Source organism: Panthera onca, chromosome B4 (genome assembly GCF_046562875.1).
Source record: "Panthera onca isolate mPanOnc1 chromosome B4, mPanOnc1 haplotype 2, whole genome shotgun sequence".
NCBI classification, from domain to species: Eukaryota; Metazoa; Chordata; class Mammalia; order Carnivora; family Felidae; genus Panthera; species Panthera onca.
This window is the reverse complement of record NC_138345.1, coordinates 17,805,612-17,833,445: the sequence shown is the minus strand read 5'-3', so window position 1 is coordinate 17,833,445 and position 27,834 is coordinate 17,805,612. Positions and strand designations below refer to the sequence as shown.

Sequence of the window (27,834 nt, the reverse complement as noted above, 5' to 3'; positions counted from 1 at the left end):
AGTGGGAGGTATTCATGTAACACATCAGAAAGGGGATGGGAGGGCAAGAAGGCCATGAGCAGAGGAAATAAAGTAGGATTAGAGAAAAAAATCAACAGAATTTCTTCATCACCCAACTACTTGGATTACAAACCTGTATATGTGATTGAACGCCTAAAAACACTTCTACTCTTTTCCACTGTGCACCCTGCTGTCCACTTTGAGCCCACAATTTAGAAGTAACATTGTCTTTCTTGCTGAGTACCTACAGAAATAAATCAAGTAAGAGGTGTTAAAATATTCTGTATTGATAAATTTTAAACATTTAGAATTCTCCCAGTGATTTTTTTTAAAATTTTAATATCAACATGAATTCCCTTGGAGAAAAGCGGGGACATTTTTCATTAGATGTCTTTGTTTTCCGTACAGCAATGTGTCTCCAGGGTACCTCACAAGCTTTGTGTAATAAAAGTGTACACGAATATCTGTCAGTCAAGTCCAAAGGATCTGGGCAACATTTAATTAAGAGCTCTTAACCACATCAGCTGTTAAAAACCTGACAGCAGTAACTATTGGAATTTTATGAATTAAATAATATTCATGGGGTCGACTAAAAAGCACTTATTACTTCACTTATTACTTACTAAAGCGCTTTTTTCAAGATGACTTTACTTCCTTATCCTCTTGGGTTCAATAGGGACAGTGGTGTTATAGTGGGAGCCCATTCAATATTTTTAACAGCACACGTGGGTGGTGTGTGTGGGCACTGACTCATGCTGTGATGGGAAGAGCTCCCTACCCAAGAGCCGTGAAACCCCAAATTCTCCCCAGTACTATATCCTTATTCCAAAGGGAAATTCAGATTTGTCTTAGGAGACAAATTATCATGGCTCTCCTAGAATGCTACAAAATGAGCCAACAAGAGAGTAACTGAAGAGAACAGGGACAGGATAAAACAATTCCACATTTTAAAGTTAATTGACTTAGATGGCTAATTTAATTATATCACAACATTACTTTTTAAAAATACAATGTGTACAACCAAAAGAATCATTCTGGTAAAGGGTTTGTGAGGGTTTTGACTTTCGAAAGTGGAGGTAATCCTGTAATGGTTTTGTTATTGCTTTATTTATGATTAAATTCAAACAGTTATTTTTCTTGGAGTATAATTAACAAATTATTATAGAAGTAGAGTTTCTAGACCCTTTAGAATTTCTAATATGAGACTAACAAAAATATCACAAAAGTTTTGCTACATATATAATTTAAGTTAAAACAACGTATTATCAAGGTCAAGAAAATACAATTTCTAAAAAAATAAAAATCATTTTTGATGAATACTTTTAAAAAATATGGGAAATAGATCTTGATACACATACCACTCTATATATAAATCACTATGAAAATGTATTCATGCACAAAAAATAATATCACACATTACTATTTTAATTATTTGAAAACTAATTACTTATGATATTTTAATAATATCTTATAATTTTTCACCTACTAATACAAACCTGTACCTGAAAAAAAAAATTTTCAGATAATTAATTCTTAATCATAAAATATACCAGCTAAATAATTCTCATTTTTTCTGATGAGAACCCTGCAGTAAGTTGTACAATTTTGCCAAAAACCATTTTTTGAAAGCCAATGTAAAAGAAGTGATAAGCTGTGGAGTGCCTGGGTGGCTCAGACGGGTAAGTGTGTGACTTCAGCTCAGGTCATGATCTCACAGTTTGTAAGTTCAAGCCCTGCATCGGGCTCTCTGCTGTCAGCACAGAGCCTGCTTGGGATCTTCTGTCTCTCTCTCTGTCTCTCTTTCTCTCTCTCTTTCTGCCCCTCCCCTGCTCATGCTCTTTCTCTCTCTCTCTCTCTCTCAAAAATAATAAAAGCATCTAAAAATTTTTTAGAAAAAAAAATAAGTTGTAACTTTAATTCCTAAAACTGCTGAATGCTTTTAGATTATTAAACATGCACACATACTTCTTTACAAACAAGTTTATTTTTAAATCATTACAGGTAAGGAGTCTGACCTATAATGAACAAGATAATTCTTCTAAAGCCAATATATAAATTTAACATATTTCCAGGTAAACAAGTAAACAATAAAAACTACCTATATTTGTGAAATATGTGTATCTAAAACTTATTTGGAAAAATAAATGTTTAATGCAGTCAGGAAAATCTTAGATTAATACAGTGATCAAATGGAGAGCCAAAGTACCTAATATTAAAATTATACTCAAGGTATGGGGAAGACGTGATTAAGCAGCTGGTCTGCAGTCTGTTTCTCTCTCTTCATTGGACAGCATGTAACCTAACTGTAAACTCTTGGCAAATATGCTAAACATGGACTTCTTGGCAAACAAATTGATAGTATTTGACAAGGGGAGAGCCCTTTTCTGTGCCTGCTTTTAGCAAGATATCCCTGCTCTAAAACTGCTCGAGCTAAACAATTCTAGGACTTTGGGATTTATCGTTCAGACATGGCTCTCTGGAAAGTGCTACAAAGGCTATGAAATGGTACAAATGGAGATGTTTGAAAACTGAGTTGGCTTATTCTGTGTAAGTGATGCATCTCTACATACTACTTAAAACCTCATATATTATATATGGCACAGCCAATATGGGAAAACAGGATCTAGGGATCTGCATTGAGATTCAAGAACCTCTCTCTGGTTTGCTTGTATAACTTGGTCTTCTAAAAGAAACCAGGACCCTCTGGAAAAACAGTTAACTCCAGGGATGGAACAGGATAAAAGTAACAGAAGTCTGGAACATCTGCTTAGACAGACATGAAGGAAATGCTCAAAGACTGATGGGCTTGTCAAAGAGACAAAAAGTCAGCTTAAAGAGTATCCTATGAGCATATCTGGGGCAAGGTAACAATCAATAAATAATAATAGATGATAACAAACTGAATACAAAACGAACCCATGAATCCACACTGATTTAAGTCAATAAATGGAGAGCTAAATGGAGAAGTGATTTTGTTGGTGGTGGTGTGGGTGATGGTGTTTTGTACAATAGAAAACCAATGTACAAATGTAAACAGAATAATGGAGTTAAAAAATCACAATTAAGCCATCATCATAGTCAAATTAATTCCAGCAAAAAATATTAAAGAATGCAAAAACTAGCAAGTAAAATTGACTTGAGAACAGGATTTTACATACCATCAAAATATCTCTTCACAAAATATTTATTGATAACACAGGGTATAAAAATAATGAGACCTATAGATATCAAACTACCATTAGGATGCAATTAAAAGAACACAATGTTGATGATATTATAACAAACATACACATTTAACATTAAATCTAAAATGAGTAGATTCTACATACTGGATTAGACTATAATATTTTAAAATACCAAGGTCCTAAGAGTCTAGAGAAGATTAAGGAATTATTCCAATTTGAAAAGCACTACAAAGAAATAACTGGGTACGATAAGTGATCCTGTATGGAATGTTTCCTATAAAAGATAATACTGGGACAATGGACCAAAAAAAAAAAAAAAAATAGGAACTCTGAGTAAAGGTTATATTGGAGTTATCTGTGAGATTATTGAAACAGTTTGAGACAGTCTAAACAGTAATTCTGAAAAGAGTTTAATTTTTTTCACAAGGAAAAAATTGAAAAAAGATAATTGGGAAACATAGCAGCAATACCATCAGTATGAAGAATGCACATTCAAACATCACCAAAGTGTGTCTAATCCATATGCACTATTCTCAGAACATTGGTATTCTTAGAACATTGATACTAAAGCCTACATGAAACATTTCAAGTACAAAACTGTATTACAGAAGCTGTAACCTCATAGTAAAGATAATAACCATAAACCAAATAGTAAAACCAATATCCTACTAGCCATTCAGGTCCCATTCTGCTAAAGCTCTCTTTCAATCATACCATGGTGAAACGAGTAAGGTGCTGACAATTATCCATTGTCACATATTAGCAAACTATATTTTAATACCACTAGATTGTACTGTATGAGTTTTTATAGAGAAGTTTTAAAAAGTGCAATTGCTTAAGTAATACCTGGAGAGAACCAACCGTCGCCCCATTCATGTGAGTCCAGAACACCAGAGTACAGTTTGGTCCCAGGCGTGAAATAACAGGAGTGAGTATATCAGCCATATCACCAAACTTTCCATTTGAGCTATCAGCATACAGATACCAGCCATCTGTGGTATTTCTGGGGAAAGTACAAAGCATTTATCAGATTAAAAAAAAAAACAATAAAACAGAAGAGAATCATAAACTATAATACAGTTCATCATTTTTGGGTATACTTTATATAGTTCATCATTGACCACAATTTATTGCTCTGTAAGTTTTCCTAAAGCATAATAATGTTTTATAGCATAATGATAACTCATAATCTTCAACAGAAATAATTATTCAACTGCCTCTTACTTGTAGCCAAGAGGTTGCCACAGTCTGTTCAAGACTGGCTACATCTGACCCCTTTCTGGGCACTGGGGACTAAGGTAGCAGGCCTTGGCCTCATCTCATCCCTGAGACATTAGGACAGGAGAGTGGGAATTCTTTCCTCCCACCCAGACGAGTTTTGCCCCCACGGATGCCTTTCTAAGGGAGTGTATTGAATGTTCATTTAAGACATAGCCTATTTGGGGGCACCTGGGTGGCTCAGTGAGTTGAGCATCCGACCGACCCCGACCCAGATCACAATCTTGTGGTTCACGAGTTCGAGTGCCGCCCCTGGCTCTGTGCTGACAGCTGGGAACCCAGAACTTAGAGCCTGGAGCCCGGGCCCAGAGCCTCTTCAGATTCTGTGTCTCTGTCTCTGTCTCTCTCTCTCTCTGCCCCTTCCCACTGTGTCCTCTGTCTCTCTCGCTCTTTCAAAAATAAATAAAACTTTTAAAAAAATGTTTAAAGTGGGGTGCCTGGGTGGCTCAGTCGGTTAAGCGTCTGACTTCAACTCAGATCACGATCTCGCGGTCTGTGAGTTCGAGCCCCGTGTCGGGCTCTGGGCTGATGGCTCAGAGCCTGGAGCCTGCTTCCGATTCTGTGTCTCCCTCTCTCTCTGCCCCTCCCCCGTTCATGCTCTGTCTCTCTCTGTCTCAAAAATAAATAAACGTTAAAAAAAAATTTTTTTTAATAAAAATAAATAAATAAAAAATGTTTAAAGAAATAGCCTAATTACAGCTGGAAGAGAAATGTGCCCAACACTGGTGGAGATCTGACTCTCACTAGGTCCCTGGCCTCCTTCACAGCCCTGCCAGTAGTGGTCCCAGAGCAAATGATGGCAGAGAAGGGCACACACCCAGCATTCCCTCTGCTCCCTAACTCTGGGTTGCTAAGATCACTCAGCAGACTTTCTCACAGCCTTCTTGCGCCTGGACATTCCCTGCCTCTATCATTCCCTTCCTCCAAGATTCTCAACTCCTTGACATATTGGCTGACTCCTACAAAACCAGTGTTTGGAGCAATATGATTATTTTTGCTTCAGCCTTTTTTCTAAGAAAAGGTAAAGAGCGGGCATTGTGGGAATCTTCCTTCCATGCCTTTGTGGTGTACCTCTTCAAGAAGAGAGATTTTAATAGGATGGATGTCTGAGTTTCAACCTCAGAGTACCTTTGGTAAAAGTACTCCTTAAGGAGGGAGACCCCTAACTCTCTGCCCTCACCTTGCTCCATGTTGCCTGGGCTTCCGGCCCCGCCCACCAAGTGCATCTCTCACCTTTAATCCTGGGTGCGCACTCCCCATATCTGGGGCATCGCTGGCTCTTGGGTTATGGCTCCCCCCTGACTCCTTTCCCCTTCCTTGGCCTGTGTGGTGGCCATACAGACACAGTGCTACTGGAGTCGCTTAGGAACCAGCAACCTGACAAAGGCCAAGCTTGGGGCTGAGGCCCAGAGATGGTGCCTCGGCGAACCTTCCACACCTGGCTGGGGCACAGCCTTCAGGACGCCAGGCCCGTCTCTGATCTTGCCGGCTAGACCTGGAAGACAGGGACTCCTGTCTAGAGAGAAGCCTTCGGAGGGGAAACCAGGAGGTGGGACTTGAGGGTTGGCTATCATAAGCTGCCTCAGCCACCATCTAGAGGTGAATGCACTGCCACCCATCGCCTGCAGGTCCCCACATCTGTTTCCACGAGAGGCCACAGAAGGGAGGGACTTTATTGAAGAATATTTTAAAGAAATCTTTTGTACCCCCTGGGCCTCCTTCTTCAAAACAAGGGACTATGTGGCAGAGTTTTAACGTTCGTGTGCGGCTGACTTGGGTGCAAGAGAGGTTTTGACCCAGGCTCAAAGTTAGTTTCAAATACCACTTAATAAATCTATTTTTCTTTATTTTTTTTTTTCTGGCACAGAAGCTGGTAATCTAGGACCTACATGTGAACAACTTTATGTGAATATTTTTTGTACTTAGTTTACTTGGGTTGGTAGGATACATTATATTTAAATTCCTTGAACACTGTGGATCCCCCTAATGTGTATGAATGACTAAGGCTTTGTAAATTAAGGAATGTTGGCGAATAAAGTTATTTGATGGGATCAAAGAAACCAAAAAAAAAAAAAAAAAAAGAAATAATTATTCTACTATTTTGATTTTAAATCCATGTATCATTGGTACAATGTGCACAAATTATGATAAAGGCTGAAATTACCAAATCTAGTCTGTAATAATTTGGTTGTGTGGGTTTTTTTTTTACAATAATACTGCCAATAATGTGGTCAGCTTTGTACAGCGTATTTTCTTTTTTTTAACATTTAATTTTTTATTGTAGTATAATTGACATACAATGATATATTAGTTTCAGACGTACCACATACTGATTTGACAATTGTATACATTACTCAGTGCTCAGCATGATAAATGTAGTCACCATGTGTCACCAAATATTATTACAACATTATTGATGATAGTCCCTAAACTGTACTTTTCATCTTTGTGACTTACTTACTTTATAACTAGAAGTTTAAAGTATGTACCTCTTAACCCCCTTCACCTATTTTGTCCATTCCCCGCCCCCATCCACCTCCCCTCTGGTGGCCACCACTTTGTCCTCTGTATTTAGGAGTCCATTTTGTTTTTTGTTCATTCGTTTTTATAGATTCCGCATTTGAGCGAAATCATATTTTCATGTGGGTAAAATGGGCCCTAAAGAACTGAATATGTTTAGAAGAGGCACATAAAGAAGAAATTATATACATACATATATATACATATATATACACACACATATAAATGTATACATATATACATGTCTATATGTGTATACATTTGTATATACATATACACACACACACACACACACACACACACACACACACATACATATATAAAGCATGGAAAATAGACAGGAAACTGGTCTGGGGTTCTCCTTATAGGTCTAAAAGGTTTTCAAGTCTCAAATTTAGTCTCTATTAATTTAGGTCAATTTTATTTAAATATATTTTAATAAGCTTATAGATAATTTTTAAAATGTGTCTTTCCCTTCCTAGCTCCAAGTCAAAGAGAAAGAATCAGGATGAAAACAATTAAATATCAATGTAATCTTGCCATAAAAGACAGAGTTTATACTCCCACTTTAAATATCAATTCAAAAAAAAAAGAGATAAAACATTAAAGACATCTAGGTAATACGCAGCCTTTCGAAGTATTAAGTGAAGAGGTGATTTCTCACAGTATGGGCATTCTGGCACTCTGATTAATTAGATTTCTTACCACTTTCTCACCTACAGATTATGCTAGATACTATAGAATGTAAATTTGCTACTTATTAAAACCATTTTTATTTTGAAAGTTGTATCTTTTTTCTTTTTTGAGGAAAGAAATGTGAATCACCAATAGCAAATGGATGGAGAAGTTACCACATAGTTATTGAGTGGATCTTTGCGTCTTGCCTGCCCAAGTCACTGGGAACATGATTGTGAGAAGCCCACAACAGAATGTGGCCTCTGGCCTCATCATTTACTGGGTAGACAATATTAGAGAGGTTAGTGAATCCTGCTGAATATGTTAGTTTCTTCATTTATGAGATGTTCCATGTATGGTCTTAATAAGAATCAGAAATAAAATAAGGGAATATCTAAAAGAGTACCTGGCCCATTCTATGTATTTAATAAATTATAGTTGTGATTTGCAGTTATGTTTATGTCATTAGTTGCTGCTAATAGAATAAAGGATTTAGTGTCCCATAAACCACAGAGGGTATGAATTAAGACCGTTTTAAGAGGCAGAACTATTAGTCTGAATTATGTCTCAATAAGTAAGCACTTCCAGTTTTGTTCCTTGTGTGTTTAATATCCCAAGATCCTAGGGATAACAAGGACAGAAATGAATATATAATTTATTCATAGATTCACTGAGACCCAGCACAATTTCCACAGACATTTCTTCCTAGTTATTGACAGATTCTAAGCTTCATCTAGAAATCTAAAGGACTAAGAATAGCAAATTTTAATGTACAGAAAAACAAACAGAATTTAATAGGTCAATTCATTATAAATGTGGAATAATCAAGACAGAGCAGTACTGAAGTAAAGATAGGAAAATGGACCAGATAAATGGACAAAAGACTCCTGAAACCAATTCACATATATTTGTACACCTGATTTTGAAAAGTGTGATTCTTCAAAGCACTGAAGGAAAAGACAAGCTTTTCAATGTGGACTGAATAGATCAGGTAGCAATGTGGGGGGAAAAACAAAACTTGCCTCTATTTCACAGCTTTAAAAAATAATGAATTCCAGGTAGATTGTACCTTGAATATAGAGGGTGAAACAATAAAGTTTCTCTAAAATAACCTAATAGGGGCACCTGGATGACTCAGTCTGTTAAGCATCTGACTTCAGATCAGGTCATGACCTCACGGTTCGTGAATTCAAGCCCTAGGTCGGGCTCTGTGCTGACAGCTCAGAGGCTGGAGCCTGCTTTGAATTCTGGCCTCCTTCTCTCTCTGCCCCTCTCCCACACATGCTCTGTCTCTCTCTCAAAAATAAACATTAAAAAAAAGAAAAAAGAAGATAACCTAATAATATCTTTATGATGTGGAAGAAAGTTTTAATAATATATAAAAATTGCTAACCATAGGGGAAATATTTAAAAATGGGACTATATTCAAATTAAGGATTTCTGTTTATCAAAGATGCCAAAATGATGATCAAAATCATCACTGAATCATCATTAGCAAATGGGAGGAAAGCATACATATCACATACATAGAATATAACACGTACTGACTGCTTACTATGTACCATGCTCTATGCTAGATGTTCAACAATGTGTGTGTGTGTGTGTGTGTGTGTGTGTGTGTGTAGGGACCATGTCTATTTTGTTTCCTATGCAGCAAACTGGATCATAGGCCCTCAAAAAATACTTGATAAAAACTTGATAAATGAGTTCAAAATTAGTAGAACAAATGTGGAAATAAAAAGACCAATGGAGTGACAGAACTATAGATTCAGATCAAATCATTCACGAAAAGCTGATAATGTGTTTCATGCTGGGGGGAGAAAAACAACATAAGACAAAACAAAGTGAACAGATCTGGAGACCATGGAGGAACGAAGTGACTAAAAGTCATTAATTCTGGCAATGATAAAATTATCAACAATTCTTCAACTGGAGGTCTCTGTATGAATTGCCCAGAATTAAACACAATTAAAAACTATTCATGTGTAATTTTCCCAATCCAATATAACTTGATATAATTCAGTCACAAAGATATATATAAATTACTAAAGAAATTCCTTATAAGTATATATCCCTGAAATATCCCCCATCTGCAAGGAAAAGAAAAAAGGGACACATACCAGGAGATTGACTTGCAAACCACAAACAACAAAACTACATTTGTGTCTTCACGTCGTACTATGAACACAGAACACAGCACTGCATCCTGTGGTCACCAATATTACATGCATTAATTGTGGGCACATGATGTATGCATGATTCCTAGTGGAAACTTGAAGAATTACACAAACACTTGCTTGTGTTTGGGATGAGATCATCCAAGCACGTACTTGCAGAGGAAATCAACCCACCCCATGGAATGGGCAAAGCAGTTATGACCACACCTAACAATGCTGTCACCCACAAAGTATCAGTATCTCTCTACTGGCCTTAAAATTGTCCTTTCTCATATAAGGTAGGAAGTAGGATGTTTTATAGGCACATATATTTTCTAATAAAACATATCGTAAACCACATAGGAAGTGTTATAAGACAAAGAAAGTGTTACACACCGAGTAGTTGCACAAGGAAAGATACTGGGTGATGATGTACAGGTCAGTTAAAAAGTGATTATAAAAAGAGATCTTACTTACTGTCCGCGTTATTTTTTAAAAAGTCTCCAAGGCCTCATAGGATAATCAGTTTCTAAAGTCTTAACCATGACATAAATTAACCAATTAAAATACTGAATATTTTCCCTTATTTGAGAATCTCGTGGGTATTCACCCTAAATAAATTAGTAAGAAAAAAAATATCCTTGCAAGGACAAGTCAAATTATTTCTGGGTGAGATAAACTGACCTGTGATCCTGTACGTATACAACATCAGGGACATATTGTCCAGGTGTATTCTTTGGGTTGAAAAATACCTTTTAATTCATTCTGATACTATAGGCCTTTTTTAAAATTTTTTTTTAACATTTATTTTTGAGACAGAGAGAGACAGAGCATGAACGGGGGAGGGGCAGAGAGAGAGGGAGACACAGAATCGGAAGCAGGCTCCAGGCTCTGAGCCATCAGCCCAGAGCCCGACGCGGGGCTCGAACTCACGGACCACCAGATCGTGACCTGAGCTGAAGTCGGATGCTTAACCAACTGAACCACTCAGGTGCCCCACTATAGGCCTTTTTTTAGCATAACGAGTGAGATGTAATCTACTAAAAGTTGTCATGGACTTTTTTAGCTTCGTGAGTAGCAGAAAATACAAAGTGCTCAATAGTGCAGCTCTTATAATAGTTTCCGTAGCACTACCCTAATATCTGTAGTGAACCATTCTCGTGGTGTGAAACTGACTGTTCCCTCACCTCAGCCGCCAACTTCTCTGTAGAAGACAAAATCCCTGACCCACCAACTGCTGCGGTAGGCTTCCTAAGCAAGCCAGACTAATCAGAGTTCTCCTGTGGGATTTTTTTTTTAATTTTTTTTTAATTTTTTTTTTAACATTTATTTATTTTTGAGACAGAGAGAGACAGAGCATGAACGGGGGAGGGTCAGAGAGAGGGAGACACAGAATCCGAAACAGGCTCCAGGCTCCGAGCTGTCAGCACAGAGCCCGACGCGGGGCTCGAACTCACGGACAGCGAGATCATGACCTGAGCCGAAGTCGGACGCTTAACCGACTGAGCCACCCAGGCGCCCCTCTCCTGTGGGATTTTTAGAATATAAAAAGGGAAAAGGAACGTTCCCTCTTCAGTGTCAAATCTTACTAGCTGACTCCCCAAGTTGTGAAACCAGTTCCTTCTGATTCCAAAACTCCACACATGGCTGTCTATACTATGCTTTAGTGATGCAGAAGAAGAGTCCAAAAAAAAAAAAAGTTTCCATTGACTTTATTGGGCCTTTCTGAAATACACATCTGATCCTACCATCCTGCTTAGAAATCTTCAATATATCCTCACTAACTCAAAGTAAGACCCTTGAACTAAACTGTATGCTATTGGACTACAGTAAAAAGCTTTAGTGAACTCTACAACTATACATCTACTTACTACACACACTGTCCAGATCAGCTGACATATTTTTTTTTCCAGAGCACAGCTTTCTTGATAAAAGAAGCAGTGAACTAACTTGCATTCTAGTGCAAGCTCCTTATATCGTCAAGTATTTGTAACTAATAGTCCACAGACTGATATTCCACACTGCAACGCTACATAACTGGGTCAGATTTTTTTTGTGAAGGCCATATAGTAAATATTTTAGGTTTTATGGGACATAAGGTCTCTGGTACAACTATTAAACTTCTGTCTTTGTAGCATGAAAGCATCCATGGACTACTTAAATGAATTGTCACATTCCTGCTCCAATAAAACTCTATTTGCAAAAAACAGGCTTCAGGCCAGAATTGGCCCACAGGCCATCCTTTGGTCACCACTATTCATTCTATGGATAAAGCCTCAATTCACTGGGATCTGACGAATAACTTTCTAAAAAAAATTTGGCAGCAACTTTCATACATTACTTTACTCAGACACTCGGATATATACCCAATGCATATGCTTGTGTAATTACTTGAATACATCATGCACTTTCTTTTCTCCGTCTCCCTTTTATCTGCCTTCTTCTGAGCACTCTTATAACCTGTGCTCTTGGTCTTTCCTCTATACTACTTTCTCAACATATCTCCACAACATATCTCAAGTATATTCTCATTTCCAAGCCTTTTTAGATGCCTACACTCAAAATTCCTTGATTCAAAATTACCCCCTTACGGAAGAATTTTAGAGCACTTATACACAACTTTTTAAATGTATTTTTCATGTTACGTTTTAATTCACTGAATATAAAGCTTTATTCCCCAGTAGATTCTACCCATATCGTGGCACAGATTTTAACTTATTTATCTACCTCACCTTGTATATCCAGAAAGCCTTGTAAAGCGACTTAAACTCAACTGGTACTCAATAAATATTTCCTGAATCTGTTGCTTAAGATTAAATAAAAGTGTTAGAGAATTCTTGCTTTTCTATATCAAAATTCTCCTTTACAAGTGCAAGGAATCTCAATTTAAAAAACATACACACAATTTTAGCAGAATGCTTTTGGGTTTTTCTTTCCTAGTCTCATGAAATATAAATGAAGTAATGAACAACATTTGCTGAAATTTTATATAACCACCTGGGGCTTTACCAACTCAAAATTCAATATCAAATGTATCAAAGCCAACTATTTTAATTAGGCTCCCCCACAGTTCCTGTTTCAATATTGTATGACATTCACCACAGAAAAACTCTTTGCGAGTCAAATAGAAACACACACACACAAAATAACAATGGATAAATTTTAAAGCTGAAGAAATTACATAATGTGGTTGTATTTATTTATTTATTTTCTCTTTTCAAAACAGAATTTTTAAAGGCTCATTAAAGTAATTATATTCTTTGTAAAACAGACTTTAGGCCAAAACCCCATTAGTTTCTGAGATACATAAACTAAAGTATCTGAGGTTTTTAGATCAGTCTTTAAATGATCTTTCAATGAGAGAGTATTAAGTAATAGTTTGTCATTTAATATTTGTAACAAATCTGAGAGGCAGGATTATAACCACTACTACTTCACAGAGAAGTAAAATTAAGTAACTTGTCAGTGCTATCCTTCTCCCATGTTTTATATTCTCAACTAGTTGTCCTCTAACTATGGGGTCAGAAACAGCACATCAGGATTACCTGAGAACTTAGTTTAGTCACTAGTTCCTGGGCCCTAATGCAGACATACTGAATCAAGAACTCTGGGCTAAGAGTGCCTGGGTGGCTCAGTCAGTTGAGCGTCCAACTTGGGCTCAGGTCATGATCTCCTGCTTAGTGAGTCCGAGCCCCGAGTAGGGCTCTGGGCTGACAGCTCAGAGCCTGGAGCCTGCTTTGAATTCTGTGTCTCGGGCTCTCTCTGCCCGTCCCCCATGAGTGCTCTCTCTCTCAAAATAAATAAACATTAAAAAAAAAAGAACTTTGGGCCAGAGCTTAGCCATCTGTTCAACAAATTCTCCAACTTACTCCTGTGCATGCTAAGTTTTGAGATCCACTCTTCAAAACCACTTATGCTAACAGCTAAAATAGTACCTTCAAGTCCAAGATGCAAAACCAAGATACCAATCCAAAAGGAATACTTAGAAAAGTGGACACTCATGGGGTGCCTGGGTGGCTCAATCAGTTAAGCAACCGACTCTGGGTCAGGTCATGATCTCACGGTTTGTGGGTTTGAGCCCCGCATCAGGCTCTGTGCTGACTGCTCAGAGCCTGGAGCCTGCTTTGGATTCTGTTCTCCCTCTTTCTGCCCCTCCCGTACTCACACTCTGCCTCTCTCTCTCAAAAATGAATAAACATTAAAAAAGAAGAAGAAGAAAAAAGAAAAGTAGACATTCAAGCTTAATTTTTCTTCCCAAAATAAACACTCTGGGGAAAACAAATACTTGTAAGATTAAAGAATTTTTTACACTTGTTTTTCTGGCACCTTATTTTCTATTACATACTGTGTAGAACATAGGCACTGCATTTTACTTAAAAAAAAAAAAAGAGTTGACTGGGAAGGGTATAATTTGGAATTCTTAGTCCAATATATTTGAGAAACTCAATGGACAATTCCAGAGTACCATTTACACACACACACACACACACACACACACAGAATTTGATGTAAATAATTCTTTAGGAATTGTGTAATCAATTTCCATTATACTCTCTCTTTCTTTATATAACTCACATATCCTTAATGTATTTGACCAAAAAAAATGTCTGTCACATGATAAGTACTCAAAATATTTGTCAAGTGAGTGAATGAAACAAACAACTGAAGGCTTATTTTTGAGAATTACTAGATAAACAATACCTTCTAACAAAAACTTATTGACCTAAATTTCAAAAAATAATTTAGTAATTTAAATTTTTGAGATTTTAAAAATAATTTTTAAAATTAAAAAAATACTTTATCAGATATGACCATTATTAATCCAAAATGTATTCCCATGTTACTATGAATTGAAAGTTCTATTTGTTTAAGAAATGTTTTTTTTTCAGGCTTCAAGGCAAAGAAAATCATCAGGAATAAAGAATTTTATTACATAATGATAAAGAGGTCAATAGTACAAGAAGACCTAACAATCGTTAATGTTTATGAGCCTAAAAACAGAGTGTCCAACTATGTGAGGCAAAAACTAACAGAATTTTTTAAAAAAGCAAAAAGCAAAAACAAAAAACAGATGAATCCACTATCATCATTAGAGACTTCAACACCCCTCTTACAGAAAAGGACACATTTCACAGTCAAAAGATCAGTAAGGACAAAGGTGAACTCAACATCATTAATCAGCTGGATGTAAATGATGCCTAACACTGCTTTATCCAATAACATAAGACTATACATTCTTCTCAAGCTTACAGCGAACATTTACGTCTAATAAGGACTGTTAAACAAAACATACAGAAAATCCTTAATACTTAACAATAAGAAAACAGACAACTGATTAAGAAACGGGCCAGGTTTGGGGTGCCTGGGTGGCTCAGTTGGTTGAGCGTCGAACTTTAGTTCAGATCATGATCTCACGGTTTGTGGGTTCGAGGCCCACGTGGGGCTCTGTGCTGACAGCTCAGAGCCTGGAGCCTGCTGTGAATGTGTCTCCCTCTCTCTCTGACCCACTCACAGAATGTCTCTCTCTCTCTCTCTCAAAAATCAATAAAACATTTAAACAAATTTAAAAAAAAATGGGCCAGGTTTTTAGAGTTGTCTCTTTCCCGTCACGGGTTTTGTAGAGTGAGCTCGTGGGTCTGTGAGACCCAAAAATTGAGAGCTGCTTCACTCCCAAGCAGCTGCACCCAGCATCTATGTGGCTGTCTCCAAGCCACAAAACAAATACTCGAAGCACAGTGGATTTCTTTTGTATTACCACGAGAAAAAGGGAAAGAAGGAAGCTGGCGAGGCTCATGAATGTTCAAAGAAGGCCAAAAAAAAAAAAAAAAAAAAAAAAAAGATGATTAGTCTGAACGCCAAGCTTTACTATAAACAGTGCCATACTGAGAAAATACAAATGAAAAAGACTATCAACATGCAGGAAAATAAAAACAGTAAACAAAAGGATGATGAAAAGTTTCTACAAGGAGCACTACTTGCATACCTTCTGGACAGGGAGGGACAGTCCCCAGCTAAAGTACTTTCCAACATGATTAAATAAAAACAAAGAGAAAGCAGGAAAATGGGAATTCCCTTTGCCCAAAGTTCATGCCCAGGGACAAATGGAAGTATTAACAGTTATTCGAACAGGAAAGAAAAAAAAAGCAGGCATGGTAGAAGATGGTTTCTAAAATTGCTTTGCTGGAGATGGCTTTATTCGAAAATCACCTAAATAAGAGTGATTCATTAGGTTAATGGCCTTACATTTCAAAAAGGCCCATGTAACACATCCTGAATTGAAAGCCACTTTTTGCCTGCCACTACTTGGTATAAAAAAATCCTTCACCCACACTATACACAACTTTGGGTATTATTACCAAAGGTACGATCACTGAGGTGTGAGTGAGTTGGGCCTTGTGACACAAGAAGGCAAGGTTGTATGGGAGAAACACAGCCAGGTTACACAATCCTGAAAATGATGGATGCATAAATGCAGTCTTGCTAGTTCAACAGCAGTTTCAGACAAATAACTCCTCATAAGTACTAAAGACTACACACCAATCAGGAAAACCACTATGATTGTGCTCGTTCTGAATACTAGCAAATAGCCTTATATACCTGCTGTCATCAGAATTATTTATTCCATTGTAAAAGAAATAAATTAAAACATCCCAGTTTTACAAAAAGAGAAAAAGAGAGGGGCACCTGGGTGTCTCAGTAGGTTGGGCATCCAACTTTGGCTCAGGTCATGATCTCACAGCTTGTGACTTTGAGCCCCACATAGAGCCTGCTTTGGACCCTGTGTCTCCCTCTCTCTCTCTCTGCCCCTCCCCTGCTCATGCTCTCTTTTTCTCTCCCAAAAATAAACCGAAAGAAAGAAAGAAAGAAAGAAAGAAAGAAAGAAAGAAAGAAAGAGATGGTGAGAAAGAAAGAAAAGAGACCAAACACCTGAAAAGACACCTCATGAAAGAAAATATACAGGTAGCAGGTGCTCCATACATATGTCATCAGAGAAATGCAAATTAAAACAACAATGCAATATTACTGTATACCTATTAAAATGGTCAAAATCCAGAAACCAACAATATCGAATGCTGGTAGGAATGTGAAGTAATAGGAATTCTCATTCATTAATGGTGGGAATGCAAAATTGTATAATCACTTTAACAGGCTGTTTGATAAGGTTTCTTACAAATAAATACACTCTTAATCATATGATCCAGAAATTAGGCTTCTTGGTATTTATAACCAAAGGAGATGAAATTTATGTCCAGATAAAAACCTACACATGGATGTTTATAGCAACTTCATTCATTAGTCCAAAAACTTGGAAGCAAGCAAATATCCTTCTGTAGGCAAATGGATAAATAAACTTTGGTACATTCAACAATGGAATATTATTCAGCACTAAAACGAAATGAGCTATCAAGCCATGAAAAGACAAGGAAGAAACTTAAGTGTATATTAATTATGAAGTGAAAGAAGCCAATTTGAAAAGGCTACATGCTCTATGATTCCAACCACATGACATTCTAGAAAAGGCAAAACTATTGAAACAGTAAAACATTAGTAGTTGCCAGGGCTTTGGCAGGGAAAAGGGAGGGAGGAATGAACAGGCAGAGCACAGAGGATTTTTAGGACAATGAAAGTACTCTGTATTGTACTATAATTCTGTATATATGCAATTATGCATTTGTCCAAACCCATAGAATATATAACACCAAGAGTGAACTATAGTGTAAAATATGGATTCTGAGTGTTTGGATGTCATGTAGGATCATCAATTGTAAGAAATATACTGGCATTAATTCTAGAGAATGAAGCAGGGTTCTCCTTGCACATAAGGGAAGAATCTAAAGGTACAGAAGCTGATACAAAGCAAGAGGCATTACAAACAGAAATGAAATAAAAGACAGAAAACTACTTGATAAGTTTCAATCTGTTACACAAATGATACAGCCATTATTCATTGATTTCAATTTGAGGCAAAAATAAGTTAAAAGGGATTTTTTTAAGTTTATTTACCTTTTTTGAGAGAGAGAAAAAAAGTGAGCGAGAGTGACAGTGGGGGAGGCACAGAGAAAAAGGGGGAGAGAGAATCCCAAGCAGGCTCTGCTCTGTCAGTGCAGAGCCAGCAGCAGGGCTTGAACTCATGAACGATGAAATTACGACCTGAGCTAAAATCAAGAGTAGAACGCTCCACTAACTGAGCCACCCAGGCGTCCCTAAGAGAGAATTCTTACTATTTTCTGAAACAATATGCGCTAGCCATGTTTGCAGTAAATACATTTATTTATTAATCTGACCTGATTTAAAAAAAAAGAAATCAATCTTTCCAGCACTGATCTCTAAGGCTATTTATTCAAAATTCTACTTGTAACCTCACCGGGATTTTGAAATTTCCCTGTAATGAAACTAGCAAATTGGATTCTGCTCACTAGATTCATGACTGTATCCAGTTTTATGAAATGGACTTATAAAATTTCGGGATTGTGAAATCAATACAAGACATAGCCAAAACTTACTTTGAAACATATTATAGATGAAATCCCAGTAGGAGAAGGGATTGAAATGGCTGTGCACTCCCTCTCCCCAGAGATAACAATTGTAAATATGGCACAAAATATATAAAGTTAATTCTAAAATACAAACCGGAAAATTTCCAAAGCAGACAAAAATCAGAGGAAAGCATAATACACATACAAACTTGCAACTCAAAGTGGTGAGAACAATGAGTTTGTGTCTTTTTGATCTGAAAAAATTGACAATCTACCTTACCCTTTGGCTATGTTTGTAAAAACTGACACAATGACAGTCTTACTGGCTAAAGGAATGAGAGATCAGAGTTCAGAAGAAAATTTAAAAGAGAAATCCTAGAAATCCTAACAGCAAAGCTATACAGTTACAGGGGCGACAACAGGAAGCATGGCAAAATGCAGGTAGGGACCAGAGAAAAAACTCTGCTGAAAGATTAGAGCTATGTGGACACAATCTTCAAAGTTAAGGTTTTTTTTAACAGTATAGTTTTTAACCGTATATAGCTCAAACACCAGAAGGCACAAAGCTTTATGTCCTTGTGGACTTGAAGTTTCAGAAAAGAGAGTCTGAAACTGACACAGCATGGATAAAGAAGGAATGCACAAAAAAGCAACACTGGAAAATGATAAAAACAGAGCAGAGAAAGGAGTAGCTACATTCGGTGCACTAGATAAAGTTTACAGTTTATATATATATTTTTTTTAACGTTTATTTATTTTTGCGACAGAGAGAGACAGAGCATGAATGGGGAAGGGGCAGAGAGAGAGGGAGACACAGAATCTGAAACAGGCTCCAGGCTCTGAGCTGTCAGCACAGAGCCTGACGCGGGGCTCGAACTCACGGACCGTGAGATCATGACCTGAGCTGAAGTCGGCCGCTTAACCGACTGAGCCACCCAGGCGCCCCAAGTTTACAGTTTAAAACCAAGTACATTAACTACCTATGTATGGAAACAGAAAACAAAAATCTTAACACGAACATTACAGAATCCAGAGTCACTAAAATGTATTATCAGTAATATCTAGTTTTCAATCAAAAACCTCTAGACATACAGAAAAAAATGTAGTATGATCATTATCGGCTAAAAATAAACAGCCAATAGAAAATCACTCCAAGTGGGTCAAGATGCTGACTGTATCAGACCAAGATTTGATAGTACCTGTCATAGATACATTCAAAAAACTAAGAAAAATTATTTAACCAACTGAAGAACATTAGGTATCAATGGATGCATAGATAATCTCAAGAGTAAATGGGAATTCTAAAATAAATAACCAAATTATAACTCAGAGACTGAAACCTACAATAACAGAAAATAAAAAATAGGATGCTAGCTGGGTTGAATAATAGATTGGAGATCACTGAAGAAGAATGAGTAAACATGAAAATACATTAGTGAAGTTATCAACTCAAGAATCACAAAGATTGACAAAAATTAACACCATTCGAGACTTGTAACACAATATGAAACAATCCAAAATTGATATAAGTGGAATCTCAGAAGAAGAGAAGACGAAAGATAAAGTATTTGAAAAAATAGTGCCTGGAAAGTTCCTAAGTCTGGTAGAAAACAATTAAAGATCTAGTAAGCTTAATAGTAGATACACCATAGCCAAAATGTTATAAGCCAAAGATACAGAGAAAATCTTATAACTGAACAAAGAAAACAAAGAAAAATGATGCATAAAGAGAAACAACAATACGACTAACAACAGCTATTTCTGAAACTAGTATAGATACTGAAATTATATGTTCACAGTGCTGAATAAAAATAAACAGAAAAATTAATTCTATACCCAGTGAAGCCTTCTTTTAAAATTGAAAGGGAAATAAATTTTTAGATTGAGGAAACAGGGAGAATAATTTGCCAGCAAACCTCTACTAAAAGAAATACTAAAGAAATTATCTTTAGAAAGACGGATGAAATAACACCAGCTAGGAATCAGATTGAATAAAATGATAAATATGTTATATTAAAGTATATGTATATATAATTTATATATCTTACACATATATATTTTAAATTATATATGTAACATATATATATGTGTGTGTGTGTGTGTGTGTGTTCTTTTTTTTCTCTTAATCCTGCTAAAAGACAAAAAGACTGAATGAAGCAAAAATAATAACACCGTTTTGATAGATTTGTAATTTATATTGACAATATATATGACAATAATAGCACTAAGAATAAGTAGGAGTAAATAGAAATAAACAGTACTAAAATCCCTATATTTAACCTTGACTAATTCAATATTAACACTAGGTACAGTGGGTCAAATTTAAGATGTTTGCTGTAACATCTAGAGCAACCAATAAAAATTGCAAAGATATATAGTAAAAATAGAATGATAAAATTTTTGAATTAAAATTAAAAAAAACCGGAAAGGTAAAAAGAGGGAATTCTAAAAACTGAGATACATTTAAAAAATAAAAAACCTAAATATAAGCATATCAATAATTACATTAAATGTAAATGGAATAAATATCCCATCAAAAGACAGAGATTGTTGGTTAGAATAAAAGAGCAAGAAACCACTATATATCATTTACAAGACACTTTAAATACAAAGACAAATGTAAACTGAAAGTAAATAGCTGTGAAAAAAATACTGGTAACCTACGAGCATAAGAAAGCTAAACAAATTATATTAATATCAGATAGGATGGTTTCAAGACTGATATGTATCAGTCTATATCATGTACACATAATATGTATATATGCATCAGTATATATCATATACATATTAATTGAAACTGAATCAAAGCCTTGAATGCAAGAGCTAAAGAACTCTCAGGAGAAACCGAGGGGAAAGACCGCATGACTGCATTTGGCAACAATTTCTTGGATGTGACACCAAAGGTAAAGATAAAAATAACAACAAAAAAAATACATTGGACTAGACCAAAATTAAAGCTTTTGCGCATCAATGGACACTACCAACAAAGTGAAAATTCAACCCACAGAATTTGATAAAATATTTACAAATCATATTCTGATAAGAGATTAAAATCCATAATATAAGGAACTCCTACAATTCAACAACAAAAAAAATAAAAACTAATTCAAGATGGACAAAGGACTTGAACACACATGCAAATTACCAATAAGCACATAAAAGGATGGTCAATGCCACTATCCTAAGAGAAATGCTAATTAAAACCACAAATCACTTCACATGCATAAGATGGCTATTGTCAAAAACAAAACAGAAAATAAGTGTTGGCAAGGATGTTGAGAACAGGAACACTTGTTATATATGCGAAATTTTATGTTACATATATTTTAAGAAAGAAAATTTTAATTAAGAAAATTTTAAATTATTTTACCAGGATGCCAAGTTTTTATTATACTTGTTCAAAAAAGCATTAGTTCTATTCAAATCCAATATTTAATATCTTCCAATATTTCACTTTACTTCTCTTACCATAATAATATAAACATAGACATTTTATCTTAAATATTATATATATAAATAAACCCTCAAATCTCCTGTAATTTACCCAAAGTATTACTAGTATTATCAGTTCCTATAGGATTAAGAAGTACAGGGTGTTGGGGCAGCTCATTCTGTTGAGCGTCTGGCATCGGCTCAGGTCATGATCTCACAGTTTGTGGGTTCGAGCCCCCCATCAGGCTCTGTGCTGACAGCTCAGAGCCTGGAGCCTGCTTCAGATTCTGTGTCTTCCTCTCTCTCTGCCTCTCCCATGCTTGCATTCTGTCTCTCTCTCAAAATTAATAAACATTTTAAAAATTCAAAAATTGCCTTAAAAAAAGTACAGTTATACTCAAGCCTCCTTTCCTATTAATTGGCCAGTTAATTTAATTGTAGGAATATATGAAATAAAAGTCAAAGGAGAAATTGAAGGGAGCAGAGATACAGCATGGTCTCAAAAAAGTAATATCTGTAATGGAGATATTATGGAAAACTACTATTGCTAGAGATAGGAATATGGCAGCAGAGGAGGACGGTGGGCTCACCTCATCCTGCTGATCTTTTAGATTCCATCCATATCTGCCTAAATAACCCAGAAAAATGCCAGAAGACTAGCAGAATAGACTCTCAGGAGCCAAGGTAGACAAGATGCCCATGGAAGAGGGTAGGAAGGGTGGAGAGGCAGTGCGTGCTACAAGGACTGGTGGGAGGGAGCTGGGGCAGTGGAGGGGCAGCCTGCCAAGCAAGGCAGAGCCCCTAAAGTCTGGCTTGCAAAAGAGGAGGGGCTGGACTCCGTGATTTCTGACAGCCAGCAGGACTTAACATCTGGAATGTTGTAAGTCAACAGCTCTGCTTTTGGAGAGCAGGGAGTGCGTTAGGATGTGGGGAGGGAGAGTTGTTAAGCCCCAGAAGGACAGAGGTTGGTGGGGGAACAAAGGCGCTGGCAAGCGCCATTTCCCTCTCCCATCCCCTGGCCAGAATGTCAAAGGGAACCAGTTCCCATCACCCAACTTGCTTGCACCACACAAACACCCAACATTGTGTTTCTGTGGATCCATCCCTCCGACGGGCCTGCCTCCCTCCTGGTGCTGCAGGTCCCCTCCCACAGGGGACTACCCATGGCAAAACTAGCTAAGCCTGCCCCTCCCGTCCCTTGCACCTTGCGGATCCACCCCAGCTAATATGCCAGATCCCATCGAAGCAGCACCACAAGCCTGGCAGTGCACAAGAAGCCCAGATAAGGGCCACACCACTCCACAGTGAGTCCTGCCCCTACCAGAGGGGAAGATAAGGTATACACCAGTCTGACTGTGGCCCCAGCGGTGGGCTGGGGGCAGACATCAGGTCTGATTGTGGCCCTGCCCACCAACACAAGTTTCTCGGACAACATAGGAGAAGTGCCCTGCAGTTTGGAGTTACCACAGGGAATACCCAAAATGATGAAACAGAAGAATTCTCCTCAAGAGAAACTCCAGGAAGTAGCAACAGCTAATTGATCAAAACCAATTTAATCAATATAAGGGAACAAGAATTTAGAATAATAGTCATAAAATTAATTGCTGGGCTTGAAGAAAAGCATAGAGGACAGCAGAGAATCTATTGCTACAGAGATCAAGGGACTAAAACATAGTCATGAGGAACTAAAAAATGCTATAAATGAGGTGCAAAATAAAATGGAGGCAGCCATAGAAAATATTGAAGAGGCAGAGAAGAGGTGAATTAGAAGATAAATTTATGGAAAAAGAGGAAGCTGAGAAAAAAATGAGATAAAAAAAATCCAGGAGTATGAGGGGAGAATTAGAGAACTAAGTGATGCAATCAAATGGAACAATATCCATATCGAAGAAGAAGAAGAAGAAGAAGAAGAAGAAGAAGAGGAGGAGGAGGAGGAGGAGGAGGAGGAGGAGGAGGAGGAGAGAGAAGAGAAAGGGGCTGAAGGTGTACTTGCATAAATCATAGTTGAGAACTTCCCTGATCTGGGAAAGGAAACAGGCATTGAAATCCAGAAGGCACAGAGAACCTCCTTCAGACATAACTTGAATCAATCTTATGCACAACATATAGTGAAACTGGCAAAATACAAGGATAAAGAGAGAATTCTGAAAGCAGCTAGGGATAAATGTGCTCTAACATATAAAGGGAGACCGATAAGACTAGTGATGGATCTCTCTACTGAACTTGGCAGGCCAGAAAGGAATGGCAGGAAATCTTCAATGTGATGAACAGAAAAATTATGCCGCTAAGAATCCTTTATCCAGCAAGTCTGTCATTCAGAATAGAAGGAGAGATAAAGGTTTTCCCAAACAAACAAAAACTGAAGGAATTCATCACCACTAAACCAGCCCTACAAGAGATCCTAAGGGGGATCCTGTGAGACAAAGTACCAGAGACATCACTACAAGCATAAAACATACAGACATCACAATGACTCTAAACCCGTATCTTTCTATAATAACACTGAATGTAAATGGACTAAATGCTCCAACCAAAAAACATAGGGTATCAGAATGGATAAAAAAAAAGACCCATCCATTTGCTGTCTACAAGAGACTCATTTTAGACCTGAGGACACTTTCAGATTGAAAGTGAGGGGATAGAGAACTATCTATCATGTTACTGGAAGTCAAAAGAAAGCTGGAGTAGCCATACTTATATCAGACCAACTAGACTTTAAATTAAAGACTGTAACAAGAGATGAAGAAGGGCATTATAATAATAATTACAGGTTCTATCATCAGGAAGAAATAAAAATTATAAATGTCTATGCACCGAATATGGCAGCCCCCAAATATATAAAACAATTAATCACAAACACAAGCAACCTTATTGATAAGAATGTGGTAATTGCAGGGGACTTTAACACTCCACTTACAGAAATGGATATATCATCTACACACAGGATCAACAAAGAAAAAAAGGCCCTGAATGATACATTGAATGAGATGGACTTGACAGATATATTTAGAACTCTGCATCCCACAGCAACAGAATATACTTTCTTCTCGAGTGCACATGGAACATTCTCCAAGATAGATCACATACTGGGTCACAAAACAGCCCTTCATAAGTATACAAGAATTGAGATCACACCATGCATACTTTCGGACCACAATGCTATGAAGCTTGAAATCAACCACAGGAAAAAGTCTGGAAAACCTCCAAAAGCATGGAGGTTAAAGAACACCCTACTAAAGAATGAATGGGTCAACCAGGCAATTAGAGAAGAAATTAAAAAATAAATGGAAACAAACGAAAATGAAAATACAACAATCCAAATGTGTTGGGATGCAGTAAAGGCAGTCCTTAGGAAAATACATTGCAATCCAGGCCTATCTCAAGAAACAAGAAACATCCCAAATACAAAATCTAACAGCACACCCAAAGGAAATAGAAGCAGAACAGCAAAGACAGCTGAAATCCAGCAGAAGAAGAGAAATAATAAGATCAGAGCAAAAATGAACAATATAGAATCTAAAAAAAATGTAGAGCAGATCAATGAAACCAAGAGTTGTTTTTTTGAAAAAATAAACAAAATTGATAAACCTCTAGCCAGGCTTCTCAAAAAGAAAAGGACAGGACCCAAATAGATAAAATCATGAATGAAAATGGAATTATTACAACCAGTCCTTCAGAAATACAAACAATTATCAGGGAATACTATGAAAAATTATATGCCAACAAACTGGACAACCTGGAAGAAAGGGACAAATTCCTAAACACCCACACTCTTCCAAAACTCAATCAGGAGGAAATAGAAAGCTTGAACAGACCCAAAACCAGCGAAGAAATTGAATCGGTTATCAAAAATCTCCCAACAAATAAGAGTCCAGGACCAGATGGCTTCCTTGTGGAATTCTACCAGACATTTAAAGCAGAGATAATACCTATCCTTCTCAAGCTGGTCCAAAAAATAGAAAGGGAAGGAAAACTTCAGACTCATTCTATGAAACCAGCATTACTTTGATTCCCCAAATAAAGACCCAGCAAAAAAAGAGAACTACAGGCCAATATCCCTGATGAATATGGATGCAAAAATTCTCAACAAGATACTAGCAAATCGAATTGAACAACTTATAAAAAGAATTATTCACCATGATCAAGTGGGATTCATTCCTGGCTGGTTCAACATTCGCAAATCATTCAATGTGATACATCACGTTAATAAAAGAAAAGATACGAATGATATGATCCTATCAATCAACACAGAAAAAGCATTTGACAAAATTCAGCATCCTTTCTCCTTTCTTAATAAAAACGCTCAAGAAAGTCAGGAGAGAAGGGACATACCAAAACATAAAAACCATTTATGAAAAGCCTGCAGCTACTATCATCCTCAATGGGGAAAAACTGAGAGCCTTCCCCCTGAGATCAGGAACATGACAGGGATGTTCACTCTCACTGCTGTTGTTTAACATAGTGTTGGAAGTTCTAGCATCAGCAATCAGACAACAAAAGGAAATCAAAGGCATCAAAACTGGCAAAGATGAAGTCAAGCTTTCACTTTTTACAGATGACATTATACATAGAAAACCCAATAGACTCCACCAAAAGTCTGCTAGAACTGATACATGAATTCAGCAAAGTTGCAGGATACAAAATTAATGTACATAAATCAGTTGCATTCTTATACACTAATAATGAAGCAACAGATAAAGAAACTGATCCAATTTCACCAAGAATCATACAATTGCACCAAGAATCATAAAATACCTATGAATAAACCTAACCAAAGATCTGTATGTTGAAAACTATAGAAAGCTTATGAAGGAAATTGAAGAAGGTACAAAGAAATGGAAAAACATTCCGTGTTCATGAATTGGAAGAATAAAAATTGTTAAAATGTCAATACTACCCAAAGCAATCTACACATTCAATGCAATCCCAATCAAAATTGCACCGGCATTTTTCTTGAAGCTAAAACAAGCAATCCTAAAATTTGTATGGAACCACAAAAGACCCCGATTAGCCAAAGTAATATTGAAGAAGAAGACCAAAGCAGGAGGCATCACAATCCCAGACTTTAGCTTCTACTACAAAGCTGTAATCATCAAGACAGCATGGTACTGGCACAAAAACAGACACATAGACCAATGGAATAGAATAGAGACTCCAGAATTGGACCCACGAAAGTATGACCAACTAATCTTTGACAAAGCAGGAAAGAACATCCAATGGAAAAAAGTCTCTTTAACGAATGGTTCTGGGAGAACTGGACAGCCACATGCAGAAGAATGAACTAGACCACTTTCTTACACCATTCACAAAAATAAACTCAAAATGGATGAAAGACCTGAATGTGAGACAGGAAACCATCAAAACCCTAGAGGAGAAAGCAGGAAAAAAACTTCTCTGACCTCAGCCACAGCAATTTCTTAGTTGACACAACTCCAAAGGCAAGGGAATTAAAAGCAAAAATGAACTACTGAGACCTCATGGAAATAAAAAGCTTCTGCACCGCAAAGGAAACAATCAACAAAACTAAAAGCAACTGATGGAAAAGATATTTGCAAATAACATATCGGACAAAGGGCTAGTATCGAAAATCTATAAAGAACTCACCAAACTCCACACCCAAAAAACAAATAATCCAGTGAAGAAATGGGCAGATGACATGAATAGACACTACTCTAAAGAAGACATTCAGATGGACAACAGGCACATGAACAGTTGCTCAATGTCACTCCTCATCAGGGAAATAAAATCAAAACCACACTCAGATATCACCTCACGCCAGTCAGAGTGGCTAAAATGAACAAATCAGGACACTATAGATGCTGGAGAGGATGTGGAGAAATGGGAACTCTCTTGCACTGTTGGTGGGATTGCAAACTGGTACAGCTTCTCTGGAAAACAGTGTGGAGGTTCCTCAGAAAATTAAAAATAGACCTACCCTATGACCCAGCAATAACACTGCTAGGAATTTACCCAAGGGATACATAAGTGCTGATGTATGTATACACATAAGTGTATAAGGGCACTTGTACCCCAATGTTTATAGCAGCACTTTCAACAATAGCGAAATTACGCAAAGAGCCTAAATGTCCATCAACTGATGAATGGATAAAG

The 27,834-nt window shown here is 37.0% G+C and overlaps 1 protein-coding gene and 1 pseudogene across 2 annotated transcripts in view; one reads left to right on the top strand and one right to left on the bottom strand.

The window, feature by feature from the left end:
* MALRD1 (MAM and LDL receptor class A domain containing 1) overlaps nucleotides 1-27,834 on the bottom strand; it is a 776,428-nt gene that overhangs the window by 446,513 nt on the left and 302,081 nt on the right. For both annotated transcript variants that reach the window (XM_078450377.2, XM_078450378.2), the window contains exons 23-24: nucleotides 4,032-4,188; nucleotides 134-244 (exon numbers count right to left, since the gene is read on the bottom strand). In XM_078450377.2, the coding sequence (XP_078306503.2) occupies nucleotides 134-244; nucleotides 4,032-4,188 (268 nt within the window). The remainder of the gene's footprint in view (nucleotides 1-133; nucleotides 245-4,031; nucleotides 4,189-27,834) is intronic.
* On the top strand, nucleotides 7,888-16,333 carry LOC132695196 (ribosome biogenesis protein NSA2 homolog pseudogene; annotated as a pseudogene).